Source organism: Hevea brasiliensis, chromosome 9, assembly GCF_030052815.1.
Source record: "Hevea brasiliensis isolate MT/VB/25A 57/8 chromosome 9, ASM3005281v1, whole genome shotgun sequence".
NCBI classification, from domain to species: Eukaryota; Viridiplantae; Streptophyta; class Magnoliopsida; order Malpighiales; family Euphorbiaceae; genus Hevea; species Hevea brasiliensis.
In genome coordinates, this window is record NC_079501.1 from 23,359,728 (window position 1) to 23,380,653 (window position 20,926).

Below are 20,926 nucleotides of genomic sequence, written 5' to 3' on the forward strand. Positions count from 1 at the left end.
TTTAAAAATTCTGAAAACGATTCCATTATCATCAATGAGCTGAAACTCATTAATAAATGCAATGTCAATTTTTTAAACACTTTTTCCTAACATCTTTAGTATTATCCCAAGTAGAATTGAGAGAGGTATTGCTTAAAATATATAAAGTCATTGAATACACAAAATCAGTAGTTGTACTGCACTGAATATCCAGTCAGTACTGATTTTCATAGGATTAATTGATGGCTAATTACAGGCGAAGGTTGATTGAAAGAAGTTAGGTAGATAAATCTGAATATATGTAGTTTTAGTTAGAAAAATATCTTATCTTAATTTGCTATGCATAGATGTGATGATTTAACATTTGATATTGAATTAGAGTTTATTTAAACTGTTGGGTAATTTATTATTTTTCAATGAAGAAGACGTACGCTGCTAATTCTTTAGTGTAATTAAAGCTAGCTAATTGGAACACATACTTCCTCTCTTATATTAAGATGAGATGATAAACATATGTTAATGTATATTTACCAGAAGTATATCTTGTTTCCTTACGTTTCAAATTTACCAATTGTTTTGTTGCAAAATTTCTAGGAAGTGATAACAGAAAATCCCATGCAAGTGGAACACAGTGAAAGGGATATACTCTGAGTGTATATTTTTTCCATTTGCCTCTACTGGCGCTGCTGTAACTCAAGCAATTGTCTAACATACAGGAGGCTTAGAGTTGGTAAGTAGTGGTCCAAACAGCAGTGACATGAAGGTGCATGGTGGACCCAGCGCCGTGGTTCACCAGACATACATCAACCCCACCACCGCATCTTTCGCATTCCATTGGCCCTTCACCTCTTGCAACTCTTCATGTGCTACGTGACAGACTTCTTTCCATTATAATGCTTCCACAATCATCTCCCCTCTCCCCCTCTTCTTTCCCACCTCTTCTATCAACTCTTTCTCTCTCTCTTTCTCTCTCTCTCTCTCTCTCTTTAAACTCCTCCTTCCTTTCCTTCTTTTCCTCTTCACCACCTTCTTCTCTCCCATGGTTCTACTCTTCCAATCATGCCTTCTCAGCCCCACTTCCACTTCTCTCTCCCAAGGTACTTATGCACACTACTCCCTCCTTCCCTCTTGCTTGTATAAATACATGTTTAATAAATTATTCTAATGTATATGGCAGGTGGATTGGACTGCTTTGCCACCGGGGGAACAAGCAGAATGAGAGTAGCAACAATAGCGTTAACAACAGCAGCAGCAGTAGCAGTAACAATAACATCAATATGGATGACAACCCCATCACTAACTCCATAGAATGTTATGCCTGCACCCAGGTTGGCGTCCCTGTCTTCCATTCCACTAGCTGCGACCACGCCCATCAGCCCGAATGGGTGGCCTCTGCTGGTTCATCTCTTGTCCCTATTCAGAACCGGCCGGATCCCAAGAAGTGTCCCTCATCCCGGGCCCAATCGCGCCTACCCACAGGCCCGTTCGGAACCGTCCTCGACCCGCGTAGCAAGCGCGTCCAGAAGTGGAACCGCGCTTTCCTTCTGGCACGTGGCATGGCTGTGGCCATTGATCCATTGTTCTTCTACGCGTTGTCAATCGGAAGAGGTGGAGCTCCGTGCCTGTACATGGATGGTGCGTTAGCCGCAATCCTGACTGTTCTCCGCACGTGCGTGGACGCCGTGCATTTGTGCCACCTGTGGTTGCAGTTCAGGTTGGCGTACGTGTCGCGAGAGTCACTAGTAATTGGGTGTGGGAAACTCGTGTGGGACGCACCTGCCATCGCCTCCCATTACGTGCGCTCCCTCAGAGGGTTCTGGTTCGATGCGTTTGTGATAGTGCCAGTCCCACAGGTCAGTGAACTTTGTAGAGCTCAGCTCTGTTTCTTCAAAGTTACTGCCTTAAACTTGTCCAATCGTTTTTTGCCACGTGGAAACTTAAGTGAACAATAAAACTAAAAAGATTATTACGACATGCATCTTCACTTCGTAAATATGAATTTCATCTCCTTATAATTAAGTAAAATTTACTTTATTATATTTAAGTAAATATTATTTTTTAATATTTTCAATATATTAATAATCAACCTTAAACTATTCTAAATACATCAATTTTACCAAATAGAAAATTTCAACAATTAAGCATAAGGGTGTATGGTAATTTTTTGAAATACTGTAATTTCATGTAAGAAGATTACATGAAGACACATGTACAATAATAGATTTTATTTGCAATTTAAAAAAAATTTATTTTTTAAAATTATAAAATTATTTGACAATTATCATATTTTTTACTTTTATATATTTATATATTATTAATTTATTATTCCATATAAGAAAATTTACACAAATCCAAGAGTATAATATCATTCTCCATATAATATGATAGGGCTGATTAATAAAAAAAGGATGTGGGTTACCGGTTCGGGTTTTAATTTTAAGCGTAGCTTGTCTGGCGTAGTGCACGGTGATCATGTCGTTTGTCGTTTTGTTTATTTCTGGGTTAATATGCTACGATTCAGTTACAGTTTTGTAGTTGTCGGTGCGCTATTTTATAACGTTGAGCAAATTTATTTTCAGATATCTGATTGAATTTTAATTGTATATTATTTGTAATTTCAGTTCAACTCAACAAGTTAGTGATGAGAGGCTCAGAGTAGTTTTGAATATTTTGAATGTTAATTTTGAGGTTCTGTCTTCATTATATATATTAATTAAAATTAAATTTAATATATTTTAAACATAAAAATTTTAAAATAAATTTTCAACAACATTTAAAATATTATTTTTTAAAAAGTATTTTTTTCAATTTAAAAAATTAATTTAATTTAAAATATCCACAATGAATCAAAGACACATAATAGGTGGGCTTCACCTATTTAATACGTGGACCATGAATCAAAGATACATAATATGTGAGGTTCACCTATTTATTTAATAAGTGGACCCAAAAATTTCTTAACTTTAATATTATAATATTGGAGTCTGTCTTTAATATCATCAAATTTTCAATTTAAATATCAGCTAAAACCAATTATATATAAAATTATGTAGTGGGACTTTGCTTTACTAACCAATTTGTATCCAAAGTTTTTTATGGATAAATTATTTTGGGAAGATTAGTATAATGGTCATGCTTGTCCTTTTCCATGAATGTTAAGATTTGTTACCTTGAGAGAATGATAATATAAAAGAAGAAAAGAGGAAGGTAAGCGGGAGATTTTGTGTTTTTGCTGATTATGACAATGTCTACACTCTACAGTGATCTCCAGAGTTGAATAATTTGGTGGAAGGAATAAGTGGTTGGGTTCTGGGTTCCACAATACCCCACCCTGCATTTTACTAAGGGAATTGAAGTGATTAATTTGCATTGTCGACTGTTGGATACGTACGTCATTTGATTTTGATTATGATGATTAAGCAGATTCCACTTCTCTAGGTGAAAGAATCTACTCACTGTTAATCTAGCTTTAGTTGAGTTGACAATGAAACCACCGCCAAATCTTTTGTTTGATTTCAGGGCCAGCTGGTGATTACTATCTGTTAAGCTCACAATTAGATCTTTCTTTGTTCATTTTGGTTTTGCAGTTTGTATTCTGGTTAGTTCTTCCCAAATTGATCAGAGAAGAGCAGATTAAGCTCATAATGACAATACTTCTATTGATCTTCATGTTCCAATTCCTGCCTAAAGTGTATCACTGCATTTACTTGATGAGAAAAATGCAGAAGGTCACAGGTTACATCTTCGGTACTATTTGGTGGGGTTTTGGCCTTAATCTCATTGCCTACTTCATAGCATCTCACGTATGTTAATAATTAATCTTCCTCTTTATCTGAATACATTTTGCTTCATGCGACAAATTCTGGGATTAGAAAGAAATATGTTTGTTAATTTACAGGTTGCTGGAGGATGTTGGTATGTTCTTGCTATTCAACGTGCCGCTTCGTGCCTCAGGCAGCAGTGTCAAAGAAGACCAAAGTGTGACCTCTCTTTGTCCTGCTCAGAGGAGATCTGTTATCGGTTTCTGGTACCGGCAAGCACAATTGGAAATCCATGTGCTGGTAACTTTACTACCACTATCAGAAAGCCAATGTGCTTGGATACTACAGGGCCATTCAAATATGGAATTTATAAGACTGCTCTTCCTGTCATTTCTAGCAATTCTTTTGCTGTCAAGATCCTTTATCCCATATTCTGGGGTTTAATAACCCTCAGGTATTTGATACAACAAAACTGAAAGTCATTTCTAGCAATTCTTGGTCTCTGAAAACTAAAATAGAATTGAAGTCATGAGTTTGTCCTTATTAATCTGCAGCACCTTTGGCAATGATCTTGAACCCACCAGCAATTGGATAGAAGTGATGTTCAGTATATGCATAGTGCTCAGTGGTTTGTTGCTCTTTACTTTGTTGATTGGGAATATCCAGGTGAGGTTCATTTCATGTATATGTTGAAAAATTGTTAACAATTTTTAAACATCTGATTCAAACTAATAGATTAATCAATGAAGGTGTTTTTGCACGCGGTCATGGCAAAGAAGAGGAAAATGCAGCTGAGATGCAGAGATATGGAATGGTGGATGAGGCGGAGACAGTTACCATCTCGTTTGAGGCAGAGAGTTAGCCATTTTGAACGACAAAGATGGGCAGCCATGGGAGGACATGATGAGATGGAATTAATCAAAGACTTACCTGAAGGACTCCGAAGAGATATCAAACGCTACCTTTGCTTAGACCTCATTAAGAAGGTAGCGGACATAACCATTGCCATTGAAATATTTAATCCTCTATATCATTTTGTTAATCATTGTTTACCATAACTTGAAATTCCCTTCAGGTACCTCTATTCCACAACTTGGATGATCTTATTCTTGACAACATCTGTGATCGGGTTAAGCCTCTTGTATTCTCTAAAGATGAAAAGGTGCAAAACCAGATTTAGTTTATATCATTTCGCTGCCTTAATAGTAATAAGTGTGTGACAAATTTTCCTGGCCTTGTGAAGCAGATAATTAGAGAAGGAGACCCTGTGCAAAGGATGCTGTTCATTGTTCGCGGACGTATAAAGAGAAGCCAAAGCCTCAGTAAAGGCATGGTAGCAACAAGTGTGCTTGAACCAGGAGGGTTTCTGGGTGATGAGCTGCTCTCTTGGTGCCTTCGTCGCCCATTCATAGACAGGCTTCCAGCCTCATCTGCTACATTTGTTTGTGTAGAATCCACGGAAGCATATGGTCTTGGTGCAGACCATCTTCGTTACATCACAGATCACTTCCGCTACAAATTTGCCAACGAAAGGCTTAAGCGAACTGCGAGGTATTACTCATCGAATTGGCGAACATGGGCAGCAGTGAATATACAATTTGCTTGGCGGCGATACAGGACGAGGACTAGAGGTCCGATGATTCCTGTAATAGAAAATGGAGGCACTGAACGTCGGCTACTGCAGTATGCTGCAATGTTCATGTCAATCAGGCCACATGACCACCTCGAATAAGAACTTGTTTACCAACTCTTCTCTTCTCTCCCTTGTTTAATAAAAGTATTATTTCTTTCTTTAGGCAAAAAATTTCACCATGGTAAGCCATGGAATAGTTACTTTCTTTTTTTGTATGATGTGAGCATTGGAAAATAGCTGCATTCTTCCCAAGGAAATAAAATGTTTATTTTTCGTTCATCCACTTTTTGTGATGTCTTAGAATCTGCTTGCTTCCGAAAATCAATTCTTTTCCTGCTAAATTTGTCTGTAAATTCATCCCAGCTTTCAGTAAAATCCAAAATCTAAATATGAAAAAGAGAAATCCAAATTTCAGTTAAAAGTTCCCGCCCTTCCTACTGTAATTATTATTATTTTTCTTTTGTGGGGTAAAGCTAAAGGGGGAGAAAAATTATAGAAGGAAGGGCAAGATTTGGAAGAAAGAAAGTAGCAAGAAGTAATTAATAAACGATAAAATTATTATATAATTTTTTAAATAAAAAACTTTGGAGAATAGAAATTTAAACCCCAAATATATAATATGTTTTTAGTCATTAAATTAAATTAAATTATATAAAAATAATATTATAATTTTATATAAGTGAAATTACTGTTTAAAATGTTGTAAAATTTAAGTATAGGTTGGATTACAAATTATATAAATATAAATATATATTAAAATTAATTTAAATAATAAAAATTTAAAATAAATTAATTTTAATAACTAATTAAATTTAATTTTTTATTATTATAATATTAAATTATTATTAATATTTTTTTCAATCATCATTCTCTTTATATTCTCACTATATTATAGATAAAAAATTTCTAATTTAATTTTTAATATTTATTTAATTATCTCATATAAAAGAAAAAAAATTATACTTCATTAAAAATATAAATTCTTGTATTTTATGAAGAATAATCATCATCATTATTTTTACTCCTACTCCAAGTAAAATTGGATACGGTTTATGTTTGGGTTGGCCTAGAGGCCTCTGAAAACGAAAGCATGATAAAAGGGTTCAACAACGCACGGTTCCCTTCAGCTGCGCCTCCTCCTTCCTCTGGGCTCTGCCTTCCCTAAACCCTTTCCGTTTGTTTCTCCAGAAAAATTTCTAAATCATAACACTTTTTAATTATTATTCTCATTATTTTATATAATTTGGTTGTTATTGTCCATGGCCTCCTCTAAGAAGCCCCAAAGGTCCCTCGAGGAAATCGAGGATATCATCCTCCGCAAAATCATGCTAGTCTCCCTCACCGACTCCATAGTTGCTGATTCTCGAATTGTCTACTTGGAGATGACCGCAGCAGAGATCCTTAGTGAAGGGAAAGACTTGAAGGTGAATCGCGACTTGGTGGAACGCGTGCTGATTGATCGCCTATCGGGACAATTCCCAGGAGCTGAGCCTCCGTTCCAGTACCTACTTGGCTGCTATCGCCGCGCGACGGAAGAGGAGAAGAAAATTGCTAATATGAAGGACAAAAATATCAAATTAGAATTGGAATCCTCAATCAAGCAAGCGAAGAAGTTGTTCGTTTCTTATTGTAGAATTCATTTGGGGAATCCAGACATGTTCCCTTTTAATTCTGATCCTAAAAAATCCAATGTTTCGCCGCTTCTTCCTCTCATTTTCGCTGACGTAGATGAGTTTAACAGCGGCGGAACACAGCCGCCTCCGAGGTTTTTGGAAGATTTGTTTCTGGAAGGATTTTGATAGCTTGGACCCCATATTGAAGGGGCTTTACGAGGATTTGAGAGGGAATGTTATAAAGGTATCAGTGTTGGGGAATTTTCAGCAGCCTTTAAGGGCGTTGAAGTTTTGCTTACTTTTCCCGTGGGAGTTAAGTCCCTTGTGAATCATCCGTGGTGGATTCCCAAAGGGGCTTATTTGAATGGAAGAGTTATCGAAATGACCAGTATTTTGGGGCCCTTTTTTCATGTTAGTGCATTGCCTGATCACACCATTTTCAAGAGCGAGCCGGATGTTGGGTGAGTAGAATATTAATTTTTCTGATTTGTTTTGTACATTTGCTTGTCATTAAGGTTTTTTTTGGCTGTTGAGAGGTTGAGAAAAGTAAACGAATTTTGATGTCTGATATGTAAAAGTAAAGGAAAGTATATTTTGAAGTTAGCTTGTATTGATTTTATTGACACCAATTTGAAAGACTGTGTCTATAATTGACAAAATTAAAAAGGATTGGCGATATTTGTAAATTTGATCAAGGTTTGGATTTTTGCCCCCTTTAATTTTAATGTCTCTATAAGATAAATGATAGTCATGCCAGACCTCATTTTGCTGCTAAATATGGAAGTGTCGCATGGAAATTGAACATACAGCCACATAAATGCAATTCTTTAGGCTTCTACAAACTGCAATATTTATATTAGGAAGTCCTAAAACGTTCAGAGATTTGTTTGTATTTTTTTTTTTTTTTTTTTTTTTTTTTATCTTTGTAGTTTATATTAAGTACATGGGAGCGACACTTAATTAGCAATTTTGGATGAATGAGATGGCATAAATTTCATTTTCCCTATCTGAAAAAATATGATGACAACATGTGTTGCACTTGATTTAATGAAAGATTCTTGCCAAGCAGAAGTTCAGTAATGATGTTAATTAGATTTAATTTGCCTTGCTATATATACATCTATCATTAGTTAATCAATTCAATATTGCTTGCAATGATAAATTGATTTTAGTTGCCTCTGACAATGCAGCTTAGAGCCTAGTTCTCTTACTCAATTCTATCCTCATATTTCATGCAACGGTAACACCATTATTTTGCCATTAAAATGTTACAAAAATTATCCTTGAAATAATTAATTTCAGCCAGACTGAAGTTATCGTTTCAAATTAGCACTATAAATTAATGGCATTGGATGTCCATCATCTCTTGTTTGTTCTAGATTTGCAAGCCTGGAAGGAGGTTTAATGGTCCTGAGGTGGGCAGTGAATTATAGCCTTCTGTTACGTGTATTGGTTGGATCATTTGGTAGTTTGTTTCCATGACCTTGTGATGAAGTAAACTTAGCAGGGTATAGCCTAGGCTTGTGAGATTTGCTACAGACTTCATGGATGATAAGCATAAGTATGCTATTTCTTATTCATTTGCAATGGTGTCTGCCTGTTCAACCAATGGGCAATGACCAATCGCCCCGTGTTAGATTTTCTGGTTGCTAGTATTCTTCAGAAATTTTCTTGATTGTTGTTGGATTAGGTAAAGTGGGTATATATTGTTGTTATACAGAATGAGGTCATGGTAGAATAAACTTACAAATGATTTTGGTTTATGTTTTGCTGCTTTCTGTTTATTATATTAAGGTTTTGACTGCAAGGCTATGATGTTAACTTGGTTAATTTCCAATTCAATTTTTCTTTAATTCTCATACATTACTCTTCATTGGGTGGGAGCAGCGTTGAGGCTGAGGGCAAGGCACAACTATCGTTCTTCACAATATTGGCATGGTCTTTCTAGTGCTTAATTGGCCAAGCGCTTAGGTCTTTCCTTCTTTACACATGGAGTTCCCCTCCCTTCCAGCGTTGATGCTGAGGGCAAAGAACAATTATCGTTCTTCACAAAATTGACATGGTCTTTCTAGTGCTTAATTGGCCAAGTGTTTTAGGCCTTTCCTTCTTTACACATGTCCCTCCCTTACTCTTCCCTTTAATTCCTTTCCCTCTGTCTCTAGGCATTACAGGTTCAGATATGGGGGAGATATATGCTGGGGATGCTGACATTGGGTGCTTTTCTTTGGTTTATTTAGAATCATTGCATTCTGAGAATTATCGAGGGTTTAATTTAAGTGATTTGAAAGAGGGTCTCTTTCATTTCTTAGATATCTCTAGTTAAGGCATGGCACAGTGCTTTTTAGATGCTTTAGTCATAATTGAAGTTTTGTTCTCTTATTGTTAGATTCATTAATTATTCTTTTCTTGCCATTTACAATTTAAATGCAAAAAAAAAAAAAAAGTGTTTTTCAGAAATATAGAACACTGTCATCTATGCTGGATTGTATTTAAGGAAATTTTGTCAAGTTCTCTTGGCTGGGATGTTTATTAACAAATAAGAGTATCTAACTGATTCTTGATCTCCTGAAAACACCAGACAGCAGTGTTTCTCTGAAGTATCGACTGCCGACAAGCTGATTTGTTATCTTCATTCACCACAATTAAGACTCTTATGAATAATCTATATGATGATCTAGAAAAGGTTCTCTTCACTTTGCTTAAAAGCAGTGATACACGTGAGTATGTTCTTCAATATCTTGCTGAGGTGATCAATAGAAATCCATCGAGAGCCCATATACAGGTACTTTTCTTTCATGTATGGGTTATTTGTGCCGGGATTAGAATGCTTATGATTTAAACAAGAATGTTACTTTTTCTTTATCTCAGTCAATAATAATTCCAGTAAATTAACATGCTTTTGAAAATTTATCTTTCTATTCTAACCTGGCGTGTGCATGATGATTTTCTAAGTAATAATATCCCTTAGATTATACAAATATCTTCCCCCCTCTACTTTGACAATGTATTCTACATTTGTTTCAGGTTGATCCTATATCTTGTGCAAGTTCAGGCATGTTTGTTAATCTAAGTGCTGTCATGCTTAAGCTTTGTGAACCATTTTTGGATCTAAATTTGACAAAAAGGGATAAGATTGATCCAAAATATGTGTTTTACGGTAATCGTTTGGATCTAAGGTGATGCATTGCTTAATACAGTTCAATTATTGTTATGATATTATTGATTATCCTGCTGTCCTGATTTTTAGTTCTTAATTGATTTCAATGTATTGTAGGGGGCTGACAGCTCTACATGCATCATCAGAAGAAGTTGCTGAGTGGATTAATAAAGATAATCATGGGAAAGCAGTTGTTCCTTCTCATTCTAGTGATGGTGAAAATCGCTTGCTTCAATCTCATGAAGCCTCCAGTTCTGGTAGTGGTGCTGATAACCCTACATCAAGTAGTGGTAAAAAGGCTAAATACACATTTATCTGTGAATGCTTCTTTATGACTGCAAGAGTGCTCAACTTGGGTCTTTTAAAAGCATTTTCGGACTTTAAGCATCTAGTTCAGGTAATGGATACATCTTTTATGCCTAGGCAGAGGTATGCCACATTTGTAATCGTTGGTTCTCTGTTATATATCATTTAGACTGCTTCATATGTGTGTGTGTGTGTGTGTAAGAGAGAGAGAGAGAGAGAGAGAGAGAGAGAGACTTATCTTTACTAATAAACATAATTACAGGACATTTCAAGGTGTGAAGACAGTCTCTCGACGCTGAAGGCCATGCAAGAGCAGTCACCTTCTCCACAACTGCAGCTGGATATTGCTCGCCTTGAGAAAGATTTAGAGTTGTATTCACAAGAAAAGCTTTGCTACGAAGCTCAGATACTAAGGGTAGATGATCTCCCTTCTCTCTGTTTTTCACTCCTCTTCTTCAAAATGCACCTGCATATATACACATTCTCACAAAATGTGCTAAGCAATGGCATCTTCTAACTGGCTGTTTATTTTTTGTGTGGAGCTCATGTGGGGCATTAGTGTACTGAGAGTTAAAGGGTAATCATGTTATTACGGAAGAAGATTGAATAAGTGTGATCAGTGATGGAAGTTGCTGCTTGATGACTTCTTACTTTATTTTAGGAACCTTTGTTTTAGGCCAACTCTTAAGCTTTATGTAGCACTGTGTCCAGGATATTTGCCATCTTTGTGTTTTCTCAACCTTCTCCCTGCTTTATTGTCTTCTAAGTAATGTTTTTATCCATTGTGTGTGACACTTACCGACTTAATGTGTCAATTTTAAGTGGCTATCTTTTCTTTCTGATTATGCTGATGTCTTCTTTCTATCCTTTTTAAAAGGATGAAGCACTTATTCAGCAGGCACTTTCTTTCTACCGGTTAATCGTGGTTTGGTTGGTTGGTCTGGTTGGTGGATTTAAAATGCCTCTGCCACCAACATGCCCTATGGAGTTTGCATCCTTGCCTGAACATTTTGTGGATGATGCCATGGAATTGCTTATATTTGCTTCCCGGATTCCAAAAGCTTTGGATGGGGTCTTGTTGGTAGGCTTTTTGTTAAAATGCTTTATACTGAAATTATGCCTTTTTCATTTTTGACAAACTTCACATCATTAATATGGATTTTTTTTTTGTTCATATGATCCTTGCTTGGCAGGATGATTTTATGAACTTTATTATCATGTTCATGGCAAGTCCAACATACATTAGAAACCCTTATCTAAGAGCAAAGATGGTTGAAGTATTGAACTGCTGGATGCCTCGTAGAAGGTGATTTTGATGTCTTCCATTTTGCATGCATAGATTGTTTCAAAATTTTCATTTGAATTTGGAAACATGTAAATATAGGTTTTCACAACATTTGGTTGTTGCAATTGCAGTGGTTCATCTCCTGCGACTACTCTGTTTGAAGGGCATCAATTGTCCCTTGAGTATCTTGTCAGGAACCTCTTGAAGCTTTATGTTGACATTGAGTTTACTGGTTCTCATACCCAGGTGACTTCCATGACATTTGATTTTCTGAGAGACAATTGTTTTCATCACTTGGCTGGAAGCAAACTGTAGCATTAATCCTTTGCAACCAGCTGATTTGTGCAAATGTTATTTATCATACCGTTGAATTTAAGCATTTATTCTAGATATATTTTAATCCCACAGGCAGTAATTTCTTTATATTGGCTATACACTTGACAAACAATCTAGAGTCAACAGTGGTGGGGGACTGGCTCTCTTGTTTTTGTCTGGTATTGTCATATGTCAGGAGGAATATGATCTACGTTCTTTCTTGAATATTCTAATTAGGCATTTAGCTCACTCCTTTTATCAGGACTAGTTCTCAATGCATCCCTTTTATTGTATTTCATGTTGCATTTTTATCTAATTGAATTATCAAGTAATGATTTATCTGTCTTCAATGTCAAATAATGGAATTTTTGGGTTCCATGGACCATAATTGTTCTGTTTTCTATCTTGTGCAGTTTTATGATAAGTTCAACATCCGACATAATATTGCAGAACTTCTTGAATACCTCTGGGAGGTCCCTAGTCATCGAAATTCTTGGAGACAGGTATAGTAGCAAGGGCTGGAATTATCTACTCTCCCTCTCTCTCTCTCTCTCTCTCTCTCACGCACACTCTATTTTATGTCATTCCAGATTGCTAAGGAAGAGGAAAAGGGTGTCTATCTGAATTTCTTAAACTTCCTGATCAATGATAGCATCTTTCTTCTTGATGAAAGTCTGAACAAAATTCTTGAACTTAAAGAGTTGGAAGCTGAGATGTCAAACACTACAGAATGGGAGCGAAGGCCAGCTCAAGAGAGGCAGGAGAGGACCCGTCTTTTCCATTCCCAAGAGAATGTTGGTATATGTAATAATGTTCATAACTTTATTGAAGAATCTTTAAGAAAGCTAAAGTACTTGGGTCGATATTTCTTGTTGTTTTTAGATCATTCGGATTGATATGAAATTGGCAAATGAAGATGTGAGCATGCTAGCATTTACATCAGAGCAAATTACAGCACCTTTTCTACTTCCTGAGATGGTACAATCTTTTTCTCCAGCTTGCTTATCTATGCTACTATCAATCAGCAGTTGAATGGCTTAATGTTATTTCCTTTTTATGTATTTTTGACTGATTACATGTTTCCGTGTTACAGGTTGAAAGAGTGGCCAGCATGCTCAATTACTTTTTGTTCCAACTTGTGGGTCCCCAAAGAAAATCTCTAACTCTTAAAGACCCAGAAAAGTATGAATTCCGCCCAAAACAGTTGCTTAAACAGGTTAGCATGCAGCTCTAATTAATTCTGTTGAATCTGCTGACATCTTGTGTTAGTGCTTACTTGCTCAAGTGAATTTTTAATCCAGGATCAACAGATTCTGCTTCTATAGGAGAAATTTTATTATTATGTTATCAGGCTAAACTGGGTGAAAATTATAAATGCATTTTTGTTTGGTATCACCATAAAATTTATTATACATACATTTCTGTTTTGTTATCACTATTTTACTTTCTTTTTATTCGTTCACTTGAAGATTGTCCATGTATATGTTCATCTGGCAAGGGGTGATACAGAAAACATATTTCCAGCTGCTATCTCTAAGGATGGTCGATCATACAATGAGCAGGTAGTGTAACTGTTTTGAAGCTTCTCCACAAACTTCTAATGTGCTATTAGAATCCAAACTTTCATGAGAGAATCTGTACTAGTTGATTGAACACAATCTGACTTTATTTGCCTGCTCTAGTTATTTAATGCTGCAGCTAATGTGCTTAGGAGAATTGGTGAAGATGGGAGGGTTATACAGGAATTCATTGAGCTCGGTGTCAAAGCCAAAGTGGCAGCTTCTGAGGCAATGGACACTGAAGCTGCCCTTGGAGAGATACCGGATGAATTCCTTGATCCAATTCAAGTATGTCCTGTGCACCTTTTTCTTTTTCTTTTTTTTTTTTTTTTTAGTTTCCCTGAAAGTGTCTTGGTGAGTGAGGCGTGATAATGATCTGCCATTTATGAAGGGGGACAGTGAATCAAGGATGTATAACACAACACGATAATGTTTTATGTATATATTTTTGTATTTTGCAGTACACTTTGATGAAGGATCCGGTGATCTTACCTTCTTCAAGAATCACAGTAGACAGACCTGTCATTCAAAGGCATCTTCTTAGTGACAATGTAAAATTTCACTTGCTTCATGCTTTCATGTTCAATTTTATCACAAAAGCCTACATTTTATCAGGCATCCAAATTGATTTAATGTGAACTGCAGAGTGATCCATTCAACCGCTCCCATCTCACTGCGGACATGCTGATTCCAAATGTTGAGTTGAAGGCAAGAATTGAGGAATTCATTAGATCCCAAGAATTAAAAAGGCACGGGGATGACTTCAGCATGCAGAGCTCTAAAGCGGCGATACAAAGAACAACTGGAGACATGTTAATTGACTAGGGCATTAGAGCTTTTATAGAAGTTTATTAAAGCTTTTACCTTGGGGCATCCCAGTTCCGACTTCTAAATGTCAAATGTAAAATGACAAAATGGTTTCAGACGAAAGCTTTTTGATTTTTTAGTGCTTGTTAATTTATTATTTACAGCCAAACTGTTGGCCAACTTCACTCGTCACATTGTGCAATAGGTTTTACCCGGTTAATTTGTGAATCCTCAAAATTGTCTTCTATAAATTTGCTGCAAGTCTCAGAATCTATTTCTTGTTCCTTTATCTTCTATCTTTTGCATGTGTTTGATTGGGTCTAGCCGTTCATCTGAAAAATTTCACCAGCAGGAAGTGACTCTTTTACTATTATTATTGAAAGTCACTGAAAATTTAATTGTTTACAATTTTAAAAATTATTTTTTTAATCAATTCTTTAATATTGATTGTAAAATCTTTCCATAATAATTTTTTAAAAATATATCAGTAATGTTAAAAGAGTTATTACTTGGGGTACGGATTCGTAGTTTAGTGCTGAACATTCTTCAATTTTTTTATCCACTTGACATAAAAAGGAAGATCATGGGGTTTAGAGTGGAGGAAGCAAATTTATATAGCCGATTTTAAATTTTTGAGATAAAAACTTAGTTGATTTGAGTTGAGTTTAGATCATGGGCTGTTTGATATGAGTTTAATAAGAGATAATCGTTACCCTTATAACTTTTAACTTTCATTAATATTATTTGAATTAAATTAACTTTTTACCTCATTAATATTTATGTTCTTGGGAGGATAAATATTAATTTTGAGGGTCTAGGTTAATAATTACTCTCCTTAAAAGTAAAAACTTAGGTGTATTTAGTAAAAAGTTAAAAAATTAAGGATTAAATGTTATATTTGTAGGTTTTAATCTTTAGGGTGTTAGGTATGAGGTTAACAAAAGGTAATTGTTACCCTTGTAACTTTTAACTCTCATCATTATTATTTAGATATTTAAAAGAGAATAAATTAGCTTTTCACTTTATTGATATTTAATACTTAATTTTTTAACCTACAAGGATAATATTTAATCCTTAATTTTTTTAGCCTTCTATCAAACACACCCTTCAGGAATCTAATTATTAACCTAAGCTACCAAAATTAACATTTATCCTCTCAAAAAGGTATAAATATTAATGAGGTAAAAAATTAACCTATTCTCTTTTAAGTATTTAAATAACATTAATGAAAGTTAAAATTTATATGAATAATAATAAACCCCTTATTAATCTCGTACCAAACAACTTCTTACAAAAATAGCATTTAACTTCTGATTTTTCAACCTTTTATCAAACACACTATTTGCTAAAAATAATAGATAAATGAAGATTGATGAATAAAATTGTCAAATAAGAATGGGAAAAAGAAATCGGAGTAGGGGTATTAAATGCAATAAATTATGAGTAGCTAATCGCGTTATTTCATGGAAGTTTGTTAGATCACATTAATAATATTTATTTATTATAAAATTTGCGATAAATAAAATGAAATAAAATAGAATAAGCATTTCAATAATAACATATCGGCACACTTGATTCAAATTGACAAAGTTTACTGATCTTTTACTATACCACAAAAATGGATGCATAAAGCTGATAATACATTGCTTGGCAGCCTATCAATTATCATAGTTAAATAGCATTTACCCCTCCAAAATAATAGGAACGTAAAAATATGTTCTTTCTTCTCTAGTCCTATTCATGACAAACACGACTAAGATATTAAAATTATTTGACAAAACAGACAAATGAACAAATGTCCTCTCTTTCTTGATCAATATTTTCAGCCCAAAATACATTTCAACTTTAGGCATTCCCGGCCACTAGGTGAACTATTCTGCTCACCCTTCCCATTAACAGATTTTTTGGCAAGCTGGGGTTTTCTCCACCGTAATATCTCAATCAAGTAACTTGGTCTGATTTGACTTAAAATGGATCCACAATAGCATTCACACCAATTGGCACAACTTCATCAGTTTCTTAAGTTGCAATATAAATGCTAAAGTTGGAAGATGTAAAATTCAAACATTTCATGGTTCACTTTCTATCAGAGCTTTGGCAAGGGCACAGCTGCCTTGCGCTTTGCATACTCATGAGCAATGCTTATTGCACTCTTACTATGCCGCAGTGAGAACTCTGCTAGTAGGATCTGGCTTTCTTCTGATGTCAAATCACCATGACAGCCCTGCAAATATTAATGCAAAATTTAATGTTTTCATTAAATTTTAAAATAAAATTGCAACCGCAAATGAAAAGTTTGGCTCCACACAAGAACAGAAGAAAGGAAAATAACTCCTAGTCAACCTGTTTGGGATCGAAGCTTTAATTGAAATTGAATTACATAAATAATTGGGATTCATGTACATCAGAGTTTGATGATAACCATTGTTAAGTATTAGAAGTAATAGCCGAATAACCATGGTACCAATCCACAATCATCAGAGTGCCAACGGGGAAATACACCCCATTGGCTTTCTGACCCTTCCTTGTCTTGCAGATAGCATCAAGAAGCATAACATTTTAACAACATTTGCCAACGGATGCAATGAACTTATAAATCTGGGATACCAGACAAAATAATGGTCCTCTCTCATATTCTCCTTTCTGATAAGCAAATTAGTTGGCTCCAAGAACAACAGCATCTGATCACCCTCATTTCAAGGATGAACATGAACTTCCTTGAAGTTCATATAATTTTGTTTGCTGTCTCAGAGAAAACAATCAAAGACCAAATAGATAAGTATAAAAAATCTAGAACTGAGGAATTATGCTCGTCACCAACACGGAATTGGAATCGACTCGAGTATACAAATGAAATGAATATGAATACAAACATGCCAACTGATAGGCAGATAGACAAATACACATGGGAAAAAAAATTTTGGCATGTAGCTTTATTTGAATCTGCCTTCTACCAGCAACAATTGTACTACAACATTTGACCACAACAACTGGATGTATGAGTTTATCAATTCAATTAGCTATATTACATTGACACACACACTTGAATGATGTAAGAGGGTATCAATTAGCCATATTACATTGACACACACACTTGTTGCGTTTTTGAGTTTAGGAATCCAATTTGTCTCCTCAAAGATCTGTAAAAATTGTACCAAAACTTTCATCGGTTTATGATAGATGAATGACGCTATTAATTTAGTTTACACACTTTTAAAGTTAGATATCATCATCAGAGAATGGAACATCTCATTTATAGTACTCAACTAAACTCAACTCAACTAAGCCTTTATTCCAAAAATTTTGGGTCAGCTATATGGATTCGCTTTCTCCACTCTGAACAATTTTGGGTTAAATCCTCAGAAACGTGTAATGCTTCTAGGTCATGTTGTACTACTCTCCTTCAAGTCAATTTAGGTCTACCCATTTTTTTCTTTCTATCCTCTAACCTAATCTGCTCTACTTGTCTAACTGGAGCCTCCGTATGTCTACTCTTCACATGATCAAACCACCTCAATCTCCCTTCTCTCAACTTATCTTCAATTGGCACCACTACTACTTTTTCTCTAATACTCTCATTACGGACTTTATCTAGTCTAGTATGGCCACTCATCCACCTTAACATTCTCATCTCTGCAACTCTTATATTAGATGCATACGACTCTTTCAGTGCCCAACACTCACTACCATATAACATAGTGTACGGTAAAGCATCTATCATTACCAGCCGAGAAGTTCTGTCACAAACAGCATGATGCATGAGGATGCCTGCTGCAACTGAAACATTGAAAGAGTCTACCATGCCTTTCATTGGAATACTGCAGTGCAAATCTGACTGTTCCAGGGCTTCATCACTTATCCCCCTGCGATCAGCAACTCAAGGACCTTGGTATTTAAAAATAAATAAATAAAGAAAGAAAACTATAAGCTTGACAGATATTCTTGAGCATGTAAATGACAATCATGAAGCCAAGCAGACTTACAAGTACACAATCTGTCTCATATTCATTATAAACACTAAATAGCTAGGACAGACGACACAAAAAATGCATATAAACTATTAAATATTATCACCATAAGAAAAATTACAAAAAGAAGTCTTTAAATGGAGTTCTCATCTTTTGATGCTCTCATCTTTCATTTTTAACAGCAATTTAGAAATTCAAATTTGTTTCCAAAGCAAGGAAAAATATAAAAAATTGAAGACAAAAGAGAAATTACACTCAAACATTGGCATTTATAAGCATAACAACTCTGTTTAAAGCACAATGAAAATACTCTAGCTTTATATATTATGAACAAATAGTAAAATTAGACAATTAGTTACCTATTTTCATTTCCAACTACTATTGCAATTGGGCATGACCAATCCATGTCATAAATGGATACCTGAGCATGACAAGAGAGCGGTTCAGACATATATCTAAACCAAGGACATTTCACTTCAATTGCCAAAGATGCTATACAGTTCAACACTGATTATCATTGCCAACTTATAGCAATAGAACTTGTTAGATGATAAATTGCCTTCCCATACAAACCTACAAAACTATTTATTCTAAATATAGTCTTCCATGAGAAAAACTTTGCAAAACAGATTAGAATAGGTCATTACAGCATCCATTCCAACGTGTCGTGGCAATTTGATAACCACGTGATTTTAGAACTTGAAAGCACTCTTGGGTTGAGTCCCAAAGTTCAATATCCAACCATTTCTCTGCACCCATGCTAACGTGGCGATTGTCTCTATACCTGCAACAACAAGAAAGCATGGGGTGTTGGTGAAGTAACATATCACTTTTCTCTTAAAGCTTCTGGAAAACCAGGAACAGCTAAAAGAAACTAAATTGTGCCTTGTACCACTGTGAACAAGTCATGAGAGACGTATGAAAACCTCCATGGCATGGGTTTTGCACCAATTCATGTAACAAAATCAATTTCAGGCTTTTCAGCTATGGATATATGGCCTCAGTCCAAATGATATGTTTTTATTATTGAATTGAGTTAAATGGGTGGAGGTGAATGACTAGGCTAAGGCAATAGTCCATGAAGTATGAGACGGACATACTCGAACTTAGACCAACCACTACTAAAAGTTAGAACTAACCAATCAGTTAGTTGGTCTTCTATCCTTATATACCCTTTTAACTTGTTAACTTATTGTTTCTTTCCAATGTGGGACTCTTGGCACTCCCAAGGGAACTGATATTTAGTTGACACTTGATCCGTGAAATCTTCCCCCGAAACCTTGAATTGGCAAAGCAGCAACATTAGGAACCTTAAAACTTGAATTGAACCGGGCAAGAACGGGTGGAAGTGTAAGAAGGGCATACTCTTGACAGTTTTCTCTCACTATCATGACATCCTATTGATCTTATACAGGATATTGAACAAGTAAATAACTTATAAAAATCCTTGAACAAAGATTCAAACTTGATAAGAACACTAATCTGGTCTACTATCCTATACTAGCAAATGCAATGTAAAGGACTGGAATTTTACTTAAAACTTATTCTGACTCAAATACCCACCCTTTTTCTTTCGTATCAAAGGCTCAAAGCAAACCAATCAACACAATCAACCATTAAGCTTGAACCTAAAAATATCCTATAACACACATCTCAACCTATTGAATCATAAAATTTTCCGTAATATGACATGCCACTGCCATTGGTCTTTAATGCAAAACTCGAGTTGTGTATCCACCAGACAGACAACCAATAACATCCAAACTTATTATTAACTATAAATTAAGTAATGCCAAAAAAGGGGGGAAACGAAATGCATCAATCCATTTCACCTCAAATCCCCATGCACCTTTTCGAGCTATCACACGAGACCACATGAACTGACTGGAATCCCAGCGCGTCCGCAGACCGAAACGCGGCTGAAACATTGCCAAAATCACTCAATCCTTCCACCACCAGGCACACCGAGTAGCTCCGGTTAATCACCGCACTCCTAAACCTTTCCTTCCTCTCTTCCATTATGTACGGCCCCACCGCCTCCAATACTTCCCCGCTATTCAAATATACCCCATTCCCACACTTAAACCTATCCAAGTAAGGAAACCACCGCCCCAGCGGTTGTGCGGGTTCAACTCCACTGTCGAAAACCGGCGACAACCTCCTCTCCATTTTCATCAGTCTCGAAACATCATCGCGGTTGTTGAGCAAGTACTCTATTGTGTCATTTTTCTCGGAGTTATCTTGGGATTCGCCTGCTTCAAATTCTGTGGATTCTAACGAGATTGCTCCTTGCAAAGTCCCATAAGGCCTTGCACGGACTCCGCAGGGACTACTTCCTGCACCCAGCGACACCGATCAATGAAGAAAAGAAATCAGAAATAAATTACAAAATATAAAAAAATTTCAACGCAAATGTAGAGCGGACCTGGAAGGGATCGAGAGAGAAGATGAAAATTGAGGGAGAGGAAGGGAACAGAGCGGAGAGAGAATGGAAAGAAAGATTTGGAATTGAAGAAATGTTGTTTTGATTTTTCGACGGAAGA

General features: G+C 35.7%; 2 protein-coding genes and 1 pseudogene across 2 annotated transcripts; 2 read left to right on the top strand and 1 right to left on the bottom strand.

Moving 5' to 3' along the window:
• The first annotated feature begins 889 nt into the window (after nt 1–889).
• LOC110663559 (cyclic nucleotide-gated ion channel 2) lies at nt 890–5,652 on the top strand. Its single transcript, XM_021822910.2, has 8 exons — nt 890–1,076; nt 1,157–1,832; nt 3,567–3,782; nt 3,878–4,194; nt 4,295–4,406; nt 4,490–4,726; nt 4,816–4,902; nt 4,987–5,652. The coding sequence occupies exons 1-8, from the start codon at nt 1,039–1,041 to the stop codon at nt 5,470–5,472; spliced, it is 2,169 nt and encodes a 722-aa protein (XP_021678602.2). The 5' UTR covers nt 890–1,038; the 3' UTR covers nt 5,473–5,652.
• Nucleotides 5,653–6,425: 773 nt separating this feature from the next.
• Nucleotides 6,426–14,704, top strand: LOC110663567 (probable ubiquitin conjugation factor E4). The gene is given in 19 exon segments (XM_021822923.2): nt 6,426–7,162; nt 7,164–7,273; nt 7,276–7,447; nt 9,565–9,590; nt 9,593–9,768; nt 10,011–10,162; nt 10,261–10,540; nt 10,712–10,864; nt 11,327–11,530; nt 11,643–11,755; nt 11,866–11,980; nt 12,463–12,552; nt 12,640–12,843; nt 12,932–13,027; nt 13,143–13,265; nt 13,519–13,611; nt 13,732–13,896; nt 14,070–14,159; nt 14,254–14,704. Coding segments are annotated over 19 exon segments (3,072 nt in total). The 5' UTR covers nt 6,426–6,632; the 3' UTR covers nt 14,434–14,704.
• Nucleotides 14,705–15,990: 1,286 nt separating this feature from the next.
• LOC131183200 (uncharacterized) lies at nt 15,991–20,567 on the bottom strand (annotated as a pseudogene).
• Between the last annotated feature and the right edge of the window lie 359 nt (nt 20,568–20,926).

What these genes read in the sequence shown, in the direction of transcription:
- LOC110663559 (XM_021822910.2), top strand. Translation starts at nt 1,039, where the DNA reads ATGCCTTCTCAGCCCCACTTCCACTTCTCTCTCCCAAG. An exon ending in CCTACTTCATAGCATCTCAC is followed by an intron (nt 3,783 to 3,877) that starts GTATGTTAATAA and finishes GTTAATTTACAG; the next exon opens with GTTGCTGGAGGATGTTGGTA. An exon ending in TGGGGTTTAATAACCCTCAG is followed by an intron (nt 4,195 to 4,294) that starts GTATTTGATACA and finishes ATTAATCTGCAG; the next exon opens with CACCTTTGGCAATGATCTTG.